Raw genomic sequence first — 17,878 nt, 5'->3', positions numbered from 1 at the left:
GCTCTCCTTGGAGACTCCCCAGTGCCCAATTACCAGAAGGCAAGAGGCATGGCTTCATAACTGGGAGCAACTGAGGTGAGAGTGTCTTGTGAGAGCCCTGGACAAACATGAGACAAATAATCACCACGAAAGATCGAAATGGCTTTTTAATCATAAGGACCAGCTACAGAGGTCGCAGTGCCAACTCAAAGGTTTCTTGACAAAGATCTCAACACAGCTCAGTCAGCTGTAGTTTAAAACAATAACTTACAGACCAGCATTTAGCTGACAGGAGATCAAAAAAACAAAATTGAATGCACTTTCAGAACAGATTCAGAGGAAGCAACATCTGCATCACCATGTTCTCAGGAGAACTTCCTTGGTATTCGAGGACCGGTTCTCAGCAACTGTGACTAACTGTGCAGCATTGGGCTAATAGCTTCACCTCACCGAGCCTGTTCTCCACTGTGGAATAAGAAGACGTATCACCTTGGATATTCACAAGATCAATACCTTGAAATGGGAGAAACACGTGAAAGCACTTTGAATATATGTCTGACTTTATTAGTCCTGGTTCTTATTCATTTCCCAAATAGGTAAACGGAGGTTCCAATGGAAAAAATTGCTTATTGGGTTTCAATTCTTGTAGAACAAGATGAAATTTTACTTAAAATATTTTTTAGAAGTAGAAAACACATACCCATGGTGAAGAGGGGAGAGCAGTAGTCCCGCCTTCTCTTCCACTCCCCGCCAGTGTGCCCTCTTCCTCCTGCTGTGCTTTAGCGCACCCTCACCCTCATCTTTCTGTCCCTGGAGCATGTCACGTGTGTTCCAGCCTCAGCACATCCAGAGCATCTGCACCCCTGGGTTGGAGACTTTGAAGACTGGGACGGGGACAGGGTAGTTCCAAGATGTCCTGGGTTTTGCTCTTGCAAGGTGGAAAGGCTACGCCTTCAGGGATCAGCCCTTTTCTTTCCCACAGCCCAAGGGCACAAGGATGCAGTCGCCACTTCCTTCCGCCTTCTCTCCCAGGGTTCTTTTCTGGGAAAACAAATTTCAATTTTGGAATTTTAATCCTCAGGAAAACATTTGTACCAGAATGATGGTTCTGGATTATTCCATGCTGTCATCTGCAGGGCTGGGAGAGGACAGGAGCCTGACTTTTGTCTATCATTATTCATCCATTCCCTGGCCCCACCAGACAGCTGGCTGGAGGAAGGAGAGGGAAGAAAGGCTTTGTAGAGGTTAATAATAATAATAAAACTGTCTTGTTTGTTTCTTACCACTGTGGAATTCTCATTTGTCTGACAGTTTGGAGTCTGTCACAGGATAGTAACCATAACAGATAGTTGACTTTTTTCCCCCATCAGGGTCCAGGCTGAGGCAGTCAAGGGTACATTGCCAAGGTCATTGTCAAGGCAACCACTTCTGCATTCCAGCCCTTGATAAATGGCAAGGTTCAACCTGCAGGCTGCACCTCAGCTAGGCGGGCACCACATTGGCCAGCTGGGAGGAATTTGAAGGGAATTGGCATCTAGGGATCGCTCTGTTGGCGCAGCATGGTGAGGGAGGTGTGCCACCTGACCTCAGATGCCCTTTGTGGGTGACCACCAGCTGCACATAATCCTTCCCTTCTCCTCATTCTCCTTTTCCTCCTCTTCCTGGCTTACCTTCCTAATATCACTCTGGTCTTTATTCCCCTCTCCTGGAACCCCCACTGGCTGTCCATTATCTCCTACTTCTCTGCTGACCATTTCCCAGGTAGGGAAGACAGGTAAGCAGCAAAGCAAGTGCCCCCTCCAGGCTCATTTCCAGGCCCAGTTGCCCTCCTCTCAGCTCCTGCTGACTTCCCACAGACTTTCCCAGGCCTCATTTCTCACTCCCATTGGACTATTGAAGCTCTGCAGGTGGCCTGGAGCTGGGGGAAGGGAAGAAGGAATCAGATCTACTGCTGCGGCTGCCCCAGGGTACTGTTGCCAAACCCCAAATGGGATATTAGGAGGCATTTCCTAGTAAATCAATTGTAAATCCAATATAGTTGGTTTCATAGTTCCATTTAGTAACATCAAGAATCGTACGTGTGGCTTCAACAGCAAAGGTAAATTTACTATGGGAAAAGCATACATTTGCTCTCAGAACCAACCGCTTTAATAAAGCTGTGAATGGTTATAGTTTTCTAAACTGGGAATTTCCCATTGTGAGCGTTGGAGAATTTGTGGAGTCACGAGCCGTGACTCAGATGTCCAAGCACTGCCCAAAGCGCTTTCCACACATAAAACTCCTGATCCATTGATGTTAGGTGGAATGGTAGCTTGCTAAATTGCCCAGTGTCATTTAAACTGAAGAGGCTTGGCACCTGGCACTCAGTATTTTTTCACTGAGTGAAAATTTGGGGTCAGAGGACTTGGCCACGTAGCTCATGTGCTGTATAGGCTCAGAGACCTCTTACCCTCTGCACTTCTCTGGTTATCCCTTCATTGTAATGGGAACCACCGGTCACACTTCACAAAATTGTTGGGAATGAAAAAGGAGTAAATAGATGAAAATGTGTTCCCTTTTTGTGATACAGACTTATTTTTGAAATTAGAATTATAAACTCCAAAAATAATTTAAAAAAAAATTACCTAAATTCCAAGGTAACATTTTGGTCCAAATGTTCTCCCACTAAAACTAAACATGGGAATTTTCACCTTTTAAAATGAGTTCCTCTAGTACATATTACAGTTAGTATGTCTCTGTTTAATTAACTATTAGGTAAATATCTTTAATTCAACAAATCATAGTCTGCTCATAATAAAATATTCCATTATAGTGATAGGGTCATAATATATTTAAGCAATGTCTTATATTTGGAGATCAAGGCTGTTTCCAGTTTTAATTTTATTAAATAATGTTGCAATAGTTAATCTTATGTGGATATCTTCATATCCTTGCCTTATTATTTTAAGTTCAGTTAATGTGTATTTCCTCTTATAAAGATTGTGCCAGTCCCTTATGGCCAGATCTGCTTCTGAATTCATATTTTATAAAGATAATAACTTTTCCTTTATAAATAGCCTGCTTCTACCTTTTTTCTCCTTTTTGATTAGGGTCTTTGTGCTATTTTATTGATGTTTAAGAGCTTTTCACATGTTTGTCAAGTATTTTGCCACCTATTTTTTTATTTATTTTTATTTTTTTGTTTTTTTTTAATTTTTATTGTTGGTTGTTCAAAACATTACATAGTTCTTGACATATAATATTTCACACTTTGATTCAAGTGGGTTATGAACTCCCATTTTTACCCCGTATACAGATTGCAGAATCACATCTGTTACACATCCACTGATTTACATATTGCCATACTAGTGTCTGTTGTATTCTGCTGCCTTTCCTATCCTCTACTATCCCCCCTCCCCCCCCTTCTCTCTCTACCCCATCTACTGTAATTCATTTCTCCCCCTTGTTTTCTTTCCCCTTCCCCTCACTTCCTCTTGTATGTAATTTTGTATAACCATTTTGCCACCTATTTTAAAATTATATATCTCAGTTTATTATTGTTAATACCTTGTTAATGTTTATCACCTAAGTTTTTGGGTAAAATAGTGTGGAAATCTTTTTCTTTGTGAAGCTTGTTTATGGTATCATAACTAAAACACCCTTCCAACTTCCAAAAGGATGTGATCATTAATTTACATTACCCAGTACTTTGAGTGGCTTAGCGGTTTTATTTCTGAATTATCTTTCATCTCTCTGAATTTTATTTTGATGTTAGCTTTAATGTAGGTGTCACTGGTCACTGTCCCATTCGTTAACCAACCCTTCCTTTTCTCACTGACTTCAAATACCATCTGCATTAGACACAAAATTTTTATATATGTTTAGATCTGTTTCAAAACATTCCATTTGTTCTGGTGATCTGTCCATTTCTTCTGCTGCCAATACCACAACATTGCTTCATCTTTATGTTTAATAGGTGGAGCACCATGGATATTCAGGGCAGTGAAATATTCCATATGATACTATCATGGTAGATACGTGTTATTATACATTTGTCCAAATTCATAGGATGGACAACGCTAAGAATGAACTTCCTGCAAACTACAGTCTCCTAGTGATAATCATGTGTCATTGTAGGTTCATCCAAGGTAGCAAATGCACTGCTCTGTTGGAGACAAAGGGGGAAGCTACATGGGGGCGGGGGGTGGGGGGGATGGAGGATGGGCAGGGCATATGGGAGCCCTCTGTGTCTCTACTCAATTTTGCTATGAACCTATAATTTCTCTAAAAAGTAAAATCTATTACACAAAAGAAAAACCAGACAATGCTGCTGAAATCATAGAGTTTTCATTCAAGGGGAAATATAAAGACAAATAGAAAATTAGAATAGATTGCAATTTAGCAAGTATTGTGATATAAATATTACAAGGTATCAGAACAGTGTTTCTCAAACTCTGCTGAAGGACCAACTTTTTTAAAAAATCCACTATTAGGTCTCCCAACCTCTTTATTATCCTCATCTTTGAAAAGCTATTCGTAAAGTATTCTGTGTGTGTGTTAGTCATTATTTGCCACTGATTTGTAATGGATTCCTTGTTAAAATGAAGATAGTTATGCATTCGACCTACCTTATACTCTGGAGAATAATGCAATTGCCATTATTAAATGCTGTAGTACTCTCTTAAGAGATTGTTGTTCTATAAGAATAGACAGAAGCACATTTCAAACAATGTCTCTGATCACAAAATAATCTTAATAGCTCCCTACAAATCCACCATGCAGAGGAGAAGCATGACATTTATAAGAGCTATATCCCATAACCACACACTTTTTTTAACCACTGTTTTCTTCAAAGAAGAAAATTTAAAAAAAAAAAAAATTTCAAATTTCTTGAGTATAATGAACAGAGAAAGCCCCCTGTGGAATATGAATGATGAGCAGTTAGCTAGTCCCACTCACTCACTAAATGAGGCTGATACACTGTTCAAAATTAACTAGTACAAGTCACAGTATCAAGTGTGAGTGGGCCACGTGGCTGATTAAACCATCTTTCAGCATAAGTAGCATGAATACTCTGTGGGTAGCAAATCTAATCAGTCATTCAAATCCGACTACTGGCTGAGTGACCTCCAGAACACCACCACACAGCCACAGTGGGAACATGGCTGGCACTTAGTTCCTGAGACCTCTTCTGCCGCAAATTAAACAAGGAGCTTGGATCGGTGACAGTAATTTGTCTGAGCCTCCGTTCTCTCATCTGTTACTGGAGAGGCCTGACCATTTGGTCACAAAGGGCCCTTCCAGATTTCAAAATAGAAAAATAAAGAGGCGGAGATACAGACAGACAGAAGGGATCTCCCTAACTGATGAATTCAGTGCTGTATGAGTCATCTATTTACTATTTATCTATTTACTTATTTAAAAATTCATCTACTTATTTAAAAGACACATTTACTTATTTAAAAGACACTTGGAAGCATAAGTCGATCCTCATACTACTCATGGTCCCTAAATAAGAAGGGAAATGAGAAAAACAGGCTCTCCCTATCCACCATGTTCCCTTCTCACTGTGGGTCTAGAATTCAGGAAACTTGAGGAAGTCACAGAAGATATGGAGGAGTGGACTGGGCAGGCTGGCATTGTCACACTTAATATATTTATTTAGAACTAGGTTCTCAGCCTCAGCAGTATTGGTTATATTCATTGTGGGTAGCTGGCCGGAACACTGTAAGTTGTTTAGCACTCTCTCTGCCCATAATGAACAAAGTGCCAACAGTATCTTCTCCCAATCACTTGTGATAATCGACAACATTTCCAGACTTGGCCAAACATCCTGTGGGGACAATCTCACTTTGGTTGAGAAGCCCTCACGTAGAATCACCAAAGAGCCAGGCCTGTGCATGATGCTGAGCAAACAAAGAGGAGAAAGATGCAGGCCTGGCCTTGTGGAGTTTAGTGAGGCTTCTCTAACTGGAGTCTGCAACAGAGTCACTGCAGGCCTGGCTGAAGCTCAGTTCTTGAGCCCTCCTCACAGCTTCTCATTCAGCAGGTCTGGGAGCCCTGGAGGGCTTGCTTGCACCTCTGAGTTCTGGGGTTTTGCTGATGTGTCATCCCCCAGGACTACACTTTGAGAACCACTGAGCCATGACTCCATCTTACAGGGAGATGGTGCCTGTTTCAACCACCGCTGGGGATCTGGTAAAACTAACTCATCATTTTTAGATTTAGAAATTAGGCCCTAAATGTACCACTCAGCCTACAGACAACATGAAAAGTCATAGGAAGAGAAATAAGCGAAGAATTCCATGAGTGAGAACAATGACTACAGATGCTTGGCTTTATAAATTAATTTTGGCTTCCTTCTGAATTAGCAGATTAATAGCGAATAATCTAGGAATCTAAGCATTACTTCATTTTTACAGTCTCCATGGATTCTAAGCTCCAAATCATTACAAACAAACTTTCACAACCTACTTACTTATAACAGGGACATTTCTGTGTATAAGAAGACGAGGTGGGTGACTCACAGAGATCTCAAGGTTGCACATCTGCACAGGTGGACTCCAGCTCCACTTTCTTTCCATTCAGGTCCCCTTCCCTTGGTCACCCTGTCCCTGTCTCTGCAGCATCTTTCATGTGACGGCAATGTCACAGACCACCTTTGCCCTTTCTGGCTAGCATTATGGAGGATTCCACGTCTAGTACTCTGTACAAAATTTTCATTTCATCCGAGGACTGAAGGCTGTAATATCCGCTTTCTGTGGTGACACTACTAAATACCGTATTTTCTTTGAAAAGTCACACACCCTCAGGAGGAAGTGGGTGTGGTATTAAGGCAGCACAGTGAGGACGGGAGTGTTGTGCTACTGGTGTACCCAGCAGGGACAGCTCATTTGATCATTTCTTGTCCTGTTTCTGACACAGTTAACTTTGTTAACTGGCCATATCACTTTGTTTATAGGATAAAAGGGCAAGAAAGTGGAGCCCAGGGTCTTAAAACCTCTTTCCCTGATCCCCTCTAGCAGGAGATTGTTTCTCCATCCTGAGGTCCTGTGGCTTGGGTGGAGTAGGAACCACGTCTCACCTACGTATCCAATGTGGTTGGTGGGTTTAGCAAGTGCTTATTGACTCATGGCAAGAAGTAAATGTGTATGTGACTTAATCTATTTGACCAGTAGTTGTGGTTTATTCTGAGCCATGTCTGATTATCCAGGGAGAAAGGTACTCTTATATTTTTATTAGGGAAAACTTCTAAGGATATTCTGGGAAAGTCCTATGCGATCATAGTGGCTACCTTTCCCACCAAACACTGTTATAAGCATTTTCCATGGATTAATTCACTGAATCTTCACAACATAGACAAAGACCCAATTCTTCAAGGTCCCCTCTGAAGTGGATGTATCATATTCTTCATTTTACAGATATGGGAATATAAACACAAAGAGATTAAGTAGTTTGTCTGAGACTTTTTGGTTGGTAAATGATAGAGTTGGCTCTTATACCTTGGCAGTCTCATTTACAAACTGGGTGTCTCCTTAACTCATTCCTGGGTTCCTTTGCCCTTTCTCACACTGCCAAACAAAGGTCAGAGGACAACGGAACCCATGCCCAGGGACATTGGTTTCAGCCTCCCAGTCAAGGTGACCTTTGACCAGAATGCCCTAGCCCAGGTCTGAATTTGACATCCCTGGTTCAGGGGAGTGCTTTTCCTCATGGGTCCGTCCCCACGTGGCAGGAAGCAGAGTTTCCCTAGTGCAGTGGGAAGACAACAAAGCACCCATGTCATATTTAGAGCTCCTGGTTTGAAAGACAGTGGGATACAGAGAAGAGTGTCTTTTCAAAGGAAATTTTGACACAGAGAGCCACAAATTTAACTAGCTTCTTGTACAAGGCAGCATCTTTGTAACCACTAGTCCACAGACTGTGGAGATCCAAGTATTCTCTGAGATTACTTGAAATTTGAAGGGTGTTTTTATTCCCTTCAGAATCCATTCTCCGTCTCCCACTGACACCCTCACCACAATACCAAATCAGCCTAGACATGAATCTCAGCATAGCGTCGTTTTCTATAGCAACAATTTGCTCACTCCATCATCTTCCCTAAGTCAGTCTAAAATAACTCTTTGAATAAGCAAAAAATAAAATTTCTAAGTGTGAGAAATGCATTGGGTTTCAGTTTAATTGACAGCACCTCATTTTTGTCTGTGAAATAACAATGTGTCTTGCAGTTAATGGAGACTTAGTTCAGAGCTGGTTAAGAAGTGGCAGAGGTGGGTTCAATAATACTTCTGAGAGTATTTATAGTGTGATGTACAGATTTTTCTAGCTTACAATGTTTTCTCATACTTTATCTCCTTAAATCCTCAATATAATACCAGTAGGTAAACATTATTGTCTTTATACTATAGATGCGTAAATTTAAGATCAGTGATGTTGAGTGACATGCCTGTGGTCCTAAGAAGCAGGTGTGTAGGTACTTAAAATTTCACAAGGATTCCACCCCAGGGAAGCTGCTGTGGGAGAGCTTAGATGTTGAAGAGTTGGGGGAGCAGAAGGTCCAAACCTCTGCCCCATGGGGTAGAGTTTCTCCAACATGATGCTTCACAGTCTCCATTAGGGCTGCCTCAAGGATACCAAACTGAGAAATGATCTTCTGCCTGCAAATCCAGGGGAAAAGAAGCCAGTGAGCATTTTCTTCTTCCTGCTCATGGAGTTAAAGCAAGCGTATCTGGAGCCTCCAGCTCTACATTATCCATTTTCACTTCTGACTCTTCTCAGATGATCAGGGAACCTGCTGAGTGACTCATTTCAAGATGAAACTGAGTTGCAACATAGTCACCTTGACCATTAGAGGTTCCATTACCTTACAACTCACCCAGGGCACAAAGGCAACATCAACGCGGAGGGAAGAATGGCTCTATTGGGTTAGAGGTTTTCATGAGTTTTATTATAATAATTATTATTGTTACTGCTTTTGCCATGTTTGGACAATCTCCACTCTTTAATGCAAACACACACACACACACAGAGTCAGCTCTCAAGTTTCTTGAATCATTTTAAAGTCGATAGTTGGAACTCTGAACGTATGGAAATATTGTTATACATGATGGGCTTCCAAAGCAGGCAGCAATCACCTGGCAGTTCAGCTATAATGTAGGGGTAAAACTTAAAGGACAGCTTAGCCCTGTTTTAAATGCTGTTTCTGCCGGGCACAGTGGCACATGCCTGCAATCCCAGTTACTCAGGAGGTTGAGGCAGAAGTATCTCAAGTTCACAGCCAGCCTAAGGTAACTTCACAAGACTCTGTCTCAAAATAAAAAGGACTAGAGATCCATAACTCAGTGGTAGAAGCCCCCAGCTTCAACTCCCTCTATTGCAAAAATAAAAATAAGAAAAAACAAATAAACTCTGATTCTTTGAATTTATGAACTGTGTGGTATATATGATGAGGCTGTATCATGTATGCTTCAAGAGTCTGCCCACTGTAGCTGGCAGGCCCCTCACAGGAAGAGGAGGGGGAAGGTAGGCATATGAGATGCAGGGCCTTGGGGTCTGGTCTCTCTGTGAGACTCTCAGACCCTCCACCCACCCCTCACCCACTGCCCCTCTTCCTTCTTCTCCACGTCAGTAGTAGTGGTACCATTCCCAATGGAAGGGGACAAAAGGTAACACCTGAGATAAAAGGACATATTATTCCTATATGGTTTTGCTGAGAACCCTGCCCCAAAAGAGGAGACACTTCACATGTACAGGAGGTCTGTCCGTACCTTCCCCAAATGATCATTATAAACTTTGAAAGGAAACAAGTAAAGTGAAAACTAGGTGAGAAAAGGGCATTGCAGACACTCAGAATATTCTTGAGAATCCTAAATCCAGACAGCAGGCAGCAAGGTGCCTAACATTTATTGAGAGTTTACTATGTGATGCCCCATTCTAAACATATTTTCTATATTTTGAGATTTATTTTACTTTGACACTATTTTTAAGGGCTCTTGTTCATGATTGCAGGCAGGAGGGCAGTGCCAGTTCTGTCATTGAGTCCCCTTCACAACTCATTCTAATAGATGAGGGAATGTTAGGCTTGGGTTTCTCTTGTCATTGTGGACTGACTAGAAGGGTTTTTAAAAAATATTATCTGCAATTCCTATACATTATTTTAATTCACTTGGAGACCATATTTGTGATAAGAGGCTTATGTTTAACCTGACTCTTAATTATACTGCTTCATAAAAGTCTTAGCCACAGGATAAAACACTTCCCAATTATGTGGTTTTCCACTATGTACCATCTTCCTTATGTGCATATTGTGAGGACAGTTATTTTTTGCATATGTCACTTCTAACAGCATTCGATCTTTTATACAGCACCCACTTTTGCCTAAGATGCCTTTCTATCTCATCAAGAAGTGCACAGGCTATGAGTGTAGCTTCATTTGACAAGTTTTTTCTGAGCTCATGTTTTGTTTGCTGCAGATGAAGAAAATTCTAGATTGTTTCAGCTGATGAGAGTATGTAGCACTTCTGTTTCTCTCTAGTTCTATGGAATTTGTCCCCATCAGGTTTAGGTATGTGGACAACTATAACGTCACTCTGAAAGTATCTGGGCATTTGACGAGTGTAGGGTGAGTCAGCCTAGGTAAGTAGGCAGATCAGTGGAGAATGAGACACAGACCCAAATCCTCAGTTCAGTTCAATCCGTGTGGCCTGAGGCGTGCTACCAGGCAGTTATGCTCAATCATGTGCTTGCATCAAAGCAAAGACAAATGAGGCCACACTTAAAGGTGAAAACATTGAGCTCATAAGAGTAAAGATCTTTTGTAAATTGCAAGTTCATGTTATGATGTTATTTTGCAGCAAAAGCTTGGATGAGTGGATGGACAGACCTGATATCCATCATGATAAGTGCCGCATTGAGATGGCTATATTCGAGGGTAGTGAGCACTCCACAGGAGATATATGCAGGGGTTTATGGGACCTTGGTAGCAAAGCACAGAGGAGAGTCACATAATTCAGCCCAGATATGCCCCTAAAAGACTATTTCTCCTCTCCTCCTACCCTATTTGTTACATGTCAATAAAAAGAGAGCCCATTAGAAAATAGATCAGAGTTATAATACTAATAACTAACATTTATTGAGAGTTTACTATGTGAAGCCCCATTCTAAACATCTTATATATGTTTGCCCATTTAATCCTCAGAGCCCTCTGAGGCCAGTAGTAGTAATAGAAGCACTTTCCAAATGAGAAAAACAGCCTTGGTGAGGTTAAATAACTCCAGCAGTTGAGTTCATGAGGGCATCGATCTTCGGCTTTTAACAAGCACTGGGATCTTTCCTTTGCTGTTGACTTTCTCTACAACTATTTGTGGCTTAATTTGACCATTGCATATCCTTGCAAGAAAAACAAATGCATGAGATCAAAAGATGATTGCTTTTGAAAATTAACTCCCTTAACAAAAATACATTGAATGTCTACCATGTAATCAGACAGAGGAACCAGCTCTATGGGCACATAGATGATTAACTCATAGTCCCTGTTCTTGGAATCCACAGACTTGGGAACCAGTAAATCTAAGAAGGCGTTCTAGGGAGATTTGATAGTTTAGCCATTGGCATGCTCTCTTTCCCCATCCCACAAACAACAGAATAAATGTCTAAAGGAATGTAATAGTAGAGGCTATCTTTTTTATCATATGTATGGATGAGGGAAGTAAGGCACCCACTGGCACTCACTCAGGGGGGTGGTTTCCATGTACATTGTAGATGAGAACAGGTTTTTACCAAGACCCCATATGAGACAGCTGAGAGCAGGAGTCACAGGCTCAGAGTAGGAGTCACAGGATTTATCCCATTCAGACTTTAGAAATGGCAACGGCAAGGCCAATAAATATGGTAGATGTTGTCTAGCCATGGGAGCCTGGAGCACCAAGTAAATCTCCCAAGATATGTTAATGGGAAGGAGATGGAGGAGGAGAAGGGAAGAAGGGGTTCAAAGAGAGATCGAGACTGAGCAGGAACTTGAAGAAAGAGGAAGGTGGGGCCAGGGGATGAAGGATGGAATGAAATGGGAAGACATTCCAGGGGTGGGGGGTGCAGTTGTACTAAAGGTCTAGAGCTACGAAAGACCAAAACTGAACACAGAGAGGGGTGGGGTGGAGGGCAGGTCAGCTGCTGCAATACATCAATCACAAGTTGATGCAGAGTTGGGAGATCAAGTAGTTGGTTGTGGAGCAGGAAGGAAAGGGTGAAGTCCAAACAGAGGGCTGGCCTGAGTCATGACACCAGTCATTGAGCTGGCAAAGTATAAAAAGGAGGAGGTTGAAAGGGAAGATAATGGGTTCCACATAGGGCCAGGTAGATACATATGTAGATATACGTGGAGACAACAGGAGAAAATTGGCCATGTCCAGGAAAGAACTGAATGTGTAGTGTGCTTTTATTGCTCAGATGAGAGGTACACAGAGGGACTGGGGACCCAGCCCCTGCTTGGATAGAAACAGCCTAGTCAATTCATCATCTTAGGCACACATTTTTTTGTGAAGCAGGAGACTACCACAGATAGAAGGCAAAGATGAGATTAATGAAGTTTGCAGTCCTTAAAGGACAGGTTCACAGCCTAATTCCTGAAGCAGGCTATTTCAGCACTTATATTTATGTATACGAGGAAGTCTCCTTTCTATTTTAGCACCCAGGGAAATCCCCCCCTGTCCCTACCATCAGTTCTGAGTCCAGAGAAGCAACCCACAAAATTCTTTCATGCTAATTTCAAACTTGTATGTTTATGACACTTCTTCCTGGCTCTTGGCATATATATCTACACAAATGTCAATCTGTCTACTAGACGTCAGAACTCATGTCAGACTGTCACTGTGAAAGACTTTTAGAAAGAGACTCCACTTGGCTATCAAATAGAAGCATGCATCTGGTAAATTGTCAAAATGCTTGTGGTGAGGAAATAGTTCAGGTAGATTAGGTGAAACACAAGTGATTTCGCATTGCTGGTTAAATAAGAAATCATTGCTATCTAAGCAAGACCTTTGGGAGGAGAGAGTCTCACTACAACTCCATTCCATACTATAACAAAAACCCTGGAAACCTGAGAGACAAATCTAGGGGCTCTAAACAGGCACTGTTAATTTCAGGGGTATTAATGCAGCCTTAATTTCCTGCAGAGTTTTCTTAGAATCCTGGAGAACTGAGACAGGGACTGGGGACCTGGCCCCTTCTTGGTTAGAAACAAGTTTCTAGTTGTTTAGTTCCATCTATTCCTGAGACAGAGAGTGTTGAGCTGCTATTGCCTGATTAGGAATCCAACCTGGAAATAGACGAGTAACAGGTCACCAGAGGTCAGACTTGTTGCAACTCAGGCTGAATCAACAGTCCCTGCAGACTCAAATCAGAATTAATTACTAACCTTTACTTGTACTAAGAAATCTTTGGAAGTCCGTGCGTGGTTTGTACTCCCATAACTGAGGAGAGTTCTCAGGGTTTTGTGTTTTTTTTTTGTTTTGTTTTGTTTTTTCTGATTAGTGAAGAAACAGAGATTGATCTGGAAGACCCATGTGGCCCAGGGAAAATGAGAATCTCAAAGAAGTCATCTCATTGAACTTTCAGCTGAAAGCCTAGTTCCAAAGGGCAGAAGGCCCCCTAAAGACAAGGCCAGAAGATGTCTAGCTGCAATTCAACAGCATGGTCTAACAGAAAATGTTTCTGAGGTTAAGAACATCCAACAATGATGTTTGCACAAACACCTCCTTTGGCAGTTCTCCAGGATTCTAAGAAAACTCTGCAGGAAATTAAGGCTGCATTAATACCCCTGAAATTAACAGTGCCTGTCTAGAGCCCCTAGATTTGTCTATGAACTCAAAAATTATCCAAACATCAATGCTCCAGAGTGCTGGAGATGGTTCATGGTCTTGCTAGATGAGCTATCAGAGGCTCAGCTTCCAGTTCTGCCACAGTCACTTCTAGGTTCTGATTACTCCATATAGTCTTTTCCTCCATACAAAGGCAGAAGAGGTAGCCAGCATGCCATGCTCACTTTGACTCACTTGGGAAAATTCATGAGGCGGGGATGGTTCAAGAAGAGAGAGGAAGCGAGGGACCAACTTTTTCACTGAATAGCAGGTGGCAGTTTCAGGCTAATGGGACCTTGTGGAAAAGCAGGGTGAAAAGAAAAGTGATGAGTTGAAGCCTGTGGCCGGAACAGCAGATGAAGAGGCAAATGAGATTCCTGGAATCTGTAGCCAGCACAGTAATCTCTATGAGGGTTTTTTGGTTTTGTTTTGTTTTTGTTTATTTTATGAAGCACTTTGTTTATCCTTAGACAATAAGACAACTATTTCACAGTGGTCAATGGCTCAGGGTTTAAGTAGTTTATAATATTCAAAGGCTTATTTCCTCTGTGTGTGTGTGTGTGTGTGTGTGTGTGTGTGTAAGTGAAGAAAGCAGACCTTTTTGAAAACATAGAGTAAATAAAGATCAGCTGCTAACTGCCTTGAGCCAATTCCATTACACACAGAAATAGACCCTGTAAGAATTTTGCGGTGTCATATTTAGTGTGACTAAAATAGACTCCCTCTTTATACACTCATTTTCTGATTACTGTGTGTTGTTTCTTGGGCACTGACTTGAATAACGGAAGAAATAAAATGTGGGAGAGCCTTGACTTCAGTCCACAGCCACTAAGCATGACTCGCTAGATTGACTGGCATTTACTCTCGGTTGTTCTCAGTAGAGGGGTTGGAAGCAGATGTCCAGAAAGCCTCTTCCTATGGCGAGGCAGGCTGTGGTTTGGGGTGAGTCCAGCAACATACTTTGCAGAAAGGGAAATAAAAGCCTTTGCTCAGATGGATAGTGGACCCATTTGAGGCTCTGGCTGTCCGTGATAAACTGCTTAAGTGGAGAGGGGACACCAAAAATAAATACATTGTACAGCCCCTGAACAGCATTGTTTTTTGTTTTTGTTTTGTTTTTGTTTTTTTGTCACTTCCCAGGGAGCAACCATGTCACCATTTCTTCGAATCGGTTTGTCCAACTTCGACTGTGGGTCCTGCCAATCTTGCCAGGGCGAGGCTGTGAACCCTTACTGTGCGGTGCTGGTCAAGGAGTATGTTGAATCAGGTAAGAGGGACAGGGTGTGGGGTGGAGGTGCCCGAGGAGGTGACTCTGGTGGGGAACCGGGTATGAAGCAAGGCTGTCCAGCACCTTCAGTCAACTGAATTGTACATCTCAGGCTGTTATTGCCCAGAGAAGCCAAATGCTTTCACAAGGACACATGCTTAGAGTTGGACTCTGAGCCAGAACCCGTGACCCGCTGGTGGTTCTATTTCACCATACTATTTTTTTCCACATAAATATGATTAAGGAGAAAGTTGGGTTGAGGAGACTCTTGGGAAATAATCTAGTGAGAATCTAGTGAGAGCTGGAATAGATATGTATAACCTATATTGATAAGCTTTGATGATAATGCCTTAAATGATTTAAGATAGATTAAAACTCCCTAATCTTAGTTGATCTTGCAATCAACTCTAAAGACTGCTTGCTGCTTTTTTGCCTAAGCTTAGAGGAAGGTTAGGAGAATCATTAGTGCTTAGAATCCACATTATGGTATTTTGTACTTAATTAGTTCCTTATGTGAATTGAAGAATAGTCATGTTTTGTTAAAGGTGAATGTTTACAATCAGTTCATGGTGAGGGGGCAAAGCGTGTCAGCCACCCAAGATTCCTTCTTTGTGATTAGACCTTTGCTCAAACGATCCTGTTGTATAGGGACCCCAGTGTTGTGTATTGTGAACTGTATTTATTGTGTATCAATCCCTGCCTCTGCATTTTAGGCTTCCTATGGTCTTTACAAAGGAAAGACGGGAGGAAGTTTATATATCCCAGGAGCATTCCAGGACCTCTACTTTCTCCTGTCTCCCTGTATCTAGACTTTGAAAAGAAAGCACGCAGATTTGCAGTAACGATAGAAGGTAGACAAGAAACAAAAATATAACATGGCGAATAATGATAGGTGCTCTGAAGAAAATTAAGCAGGGTCAAGGGGAGAGAGAGGGAAGGGACAGAGAGAGGTGTGTTATTTTATGTAACAACATCCTAAAAAGGCCTGTTTGGATGGCATCTGCAGGTGCAAGGTCAACCTGACCCAGACTTTGGGCACCTGAAGCTGGACGCCACAGCTCAGAATTCTGGGGCTCCATATCTGACCATGCTGGCTCCCCTCCCCCACCAAAGGCTTTCCCCTATCTGGCTCACTTGGTCCCTCCAGCCACTCCGAGTACATCAAAGCTGCAGAGATGGTCTGAATCATCTCGCTTTCCCTGCTGCCCAGAGTTCTCTCCTGTTTAGTTAAAAGCGAGAATGCCACTTGCTCCCAACCTAAAACCTTTCAAATGTCACAGACACCTTTGAAGTGTAAAATGTCTGAGTTTTTCAAAGGCGCTTTTGACTTAATGGGTCTCCTAGATCCAGTTCTCTTTACAACCTCAGGTCTCACTGACATTTGCCTCCTGGGAGCTGAATTCTTCCCCCCTCCTTCTTTTGGCTTTGCCTTTGAACTTGGTCTCATCAACCATGTGGATCAAAAGACCTTGTCAGAAAAAGAATATACAGTTGTCTTTCCCCTCCAACCCCAAAAGATTAGCCTGTGGAGTTTGGAGAACTTTGGAGATTTTTGGTTTGAGTTTTGGTTGTGTTTTGAAGAGAAACTGTTCTGAATGTTGTAAAAGTATTTCTCCCATAGAATTTAAACACATTCCAATCTTCAGGGCATGAGCCTGGGTTTTTGTGATGAGTCGATGGAATAGGGACAAACAGTCCACCTCACAATGAGACTCTGAAAATGGTAACACTCGCTTTGCATAGGCACAATCCTGGTTCTAGTCCTCTTTGTAGGACATCACAAACCCAGTAAATGAACACATTTTTAAAAATGGCTTGCCTGGGGGACGTTTGCCCTTCTTTTGGAATGGATAATGATTATAATTGAAAGAATTCTTTGATGGGAAGGTTGTAAATCTGTGGAAGTCAATTGCTACTATGATCATTAATATCTCTGTTCATTTCTAAACAGCCCAACCTACAGTTAATTTTTTTAACTAAGTCATAAATATCTTCCCTTCCTATTCCTTCTTTAGCAGTGTCATAGTTTATATCTCTACTAATCAAGTTTACCTGAAATTTGAAGTTTCAGCTTATTCAACTCCTAGAATACTCTCAAAAATTAAATATTAATTTAACAAATGCTAAGTGTCTGTTCTGTTTAGCCTTGTGCATGGTAGAGAAGAGGCCATCAGGAGTTAAATCTGCTTTGTGTCCCTGTAGAAATTTTTTTTTCACTTTATCAATATCTCTGAATTGCTAAATATGCCACTTAATGTATTTATTATCACAAGAAACTAACACTCTAATTCGGCTTCAGTTTTCTGCTTTGAAAATGATTAAGGAGTAAATATTAGAGAAGATCTTCTGTGGATGAAAGCTATGTCAAAACGGCTTCAGGGGAAGTTTCCTGGAAAGGGGTCGTCTGGGCTGTGGCTCTTGCTCCTTACCGTGAGGAGGACGTCCTCCCATCTACTTTCCTCACTCACACATCCACAGTCTTCTTTGCAGACTCCATGGACCAAGTCTACCACCTCTCTGGGGTGCCTGTCAGGTTTTACTTAGGGTATATAGTGAACGAAAAAATGCACTTTCATTCAAGAATTAGAGAAGGGGCCACCAGGCACAGTAGCGCATGCCTGTAATCCCAGTGGCTTCAGAGGCTGAGACAGGAGGATCTCAAGTTCAAAACCGGCCTCAGCAACTTAACAGTTTAGCAAGACCCTGTCTCTAAATAAAAAATAAAAAGGACTAGGGATGTGGTTCAGTGGTTAAATACCCCTGGGTTCAATCCCTGGTACCAAAAACATATAAAAAGAAT

General features: G+C 41.8%; 1 protein-coding gene and 1 long non-coding RNA gene across 5 annotated transcripts in view; one reads left to right on the top strand and one right to left on the bottom strand.

Annotated features, from left to right (window-relative positions):
• The window catches only part of Prkcq (protein kinase C theta), a 126,309-nt gene that overhangs the window by 30,528 nt on the left and 77,903 nt on the right, over nt 1-17,878 (top strand). The window contains exons 1-2 of one of the 2 annotated variants that reach the window (XM_027944859.2): nt 14,690-14,753; nt 14,952-15,078. In XM_027944859.2, the coding sequence (XP_027800660.2) occupies nt 14,961-15,078 (118 nt within the window). In that variant the 5' untranslated portion in view covers nt 14,690-14,753; nt 14,952-14,960. Of the gene's footprint in view, nt 1-14,689; nt 14,754-14,951; nt 15,079-17,878 lie in introns of those variants that run through there. The other variant, XM_027944860.2, reaches the window with a different exon arrangement.
• LOC114100233 (uncharacterized) lies at nt 129-6,730 on the bottom strand. 3 transcript variants are annotated; one of them, XR_003584021.2, is made up of 3 exons: nt 6,437-6,730; nt 680-1,020; nt 129-492 (listed from the first exon to the last, which is right to left on the bottom strand). It is a non-coding gene; the product is annotated as an uncharacterized lncRNA (long non-coding RNA). The 3 variants fall into 3 exon arrangements; XR_003584023.2 differs by having other exon boundaries at nt 129-444; XR_003584022.2 differs by having other exon boundaries at nt 6,486-6,730.

This window comes from Marmota flaviventris, chromosome 12 (assembly GCF_047511675.1).
Source record: "Marmota flaviventris isolate mMarFla1 chromosome 12, mMarFla1.hap1, whole genome shotgun sequence".
NCBI classification, from domain to species: Eukaryota; Metazoa; Chordata; class Mammalia; order Rodentia; family Sciuridae; genus Marmota; species Marmota flaviventris.
Note: the sequence above shows the minus strand (reverse complement) of the source record. Positions and strands in the feature narration are given on the sequence as shown.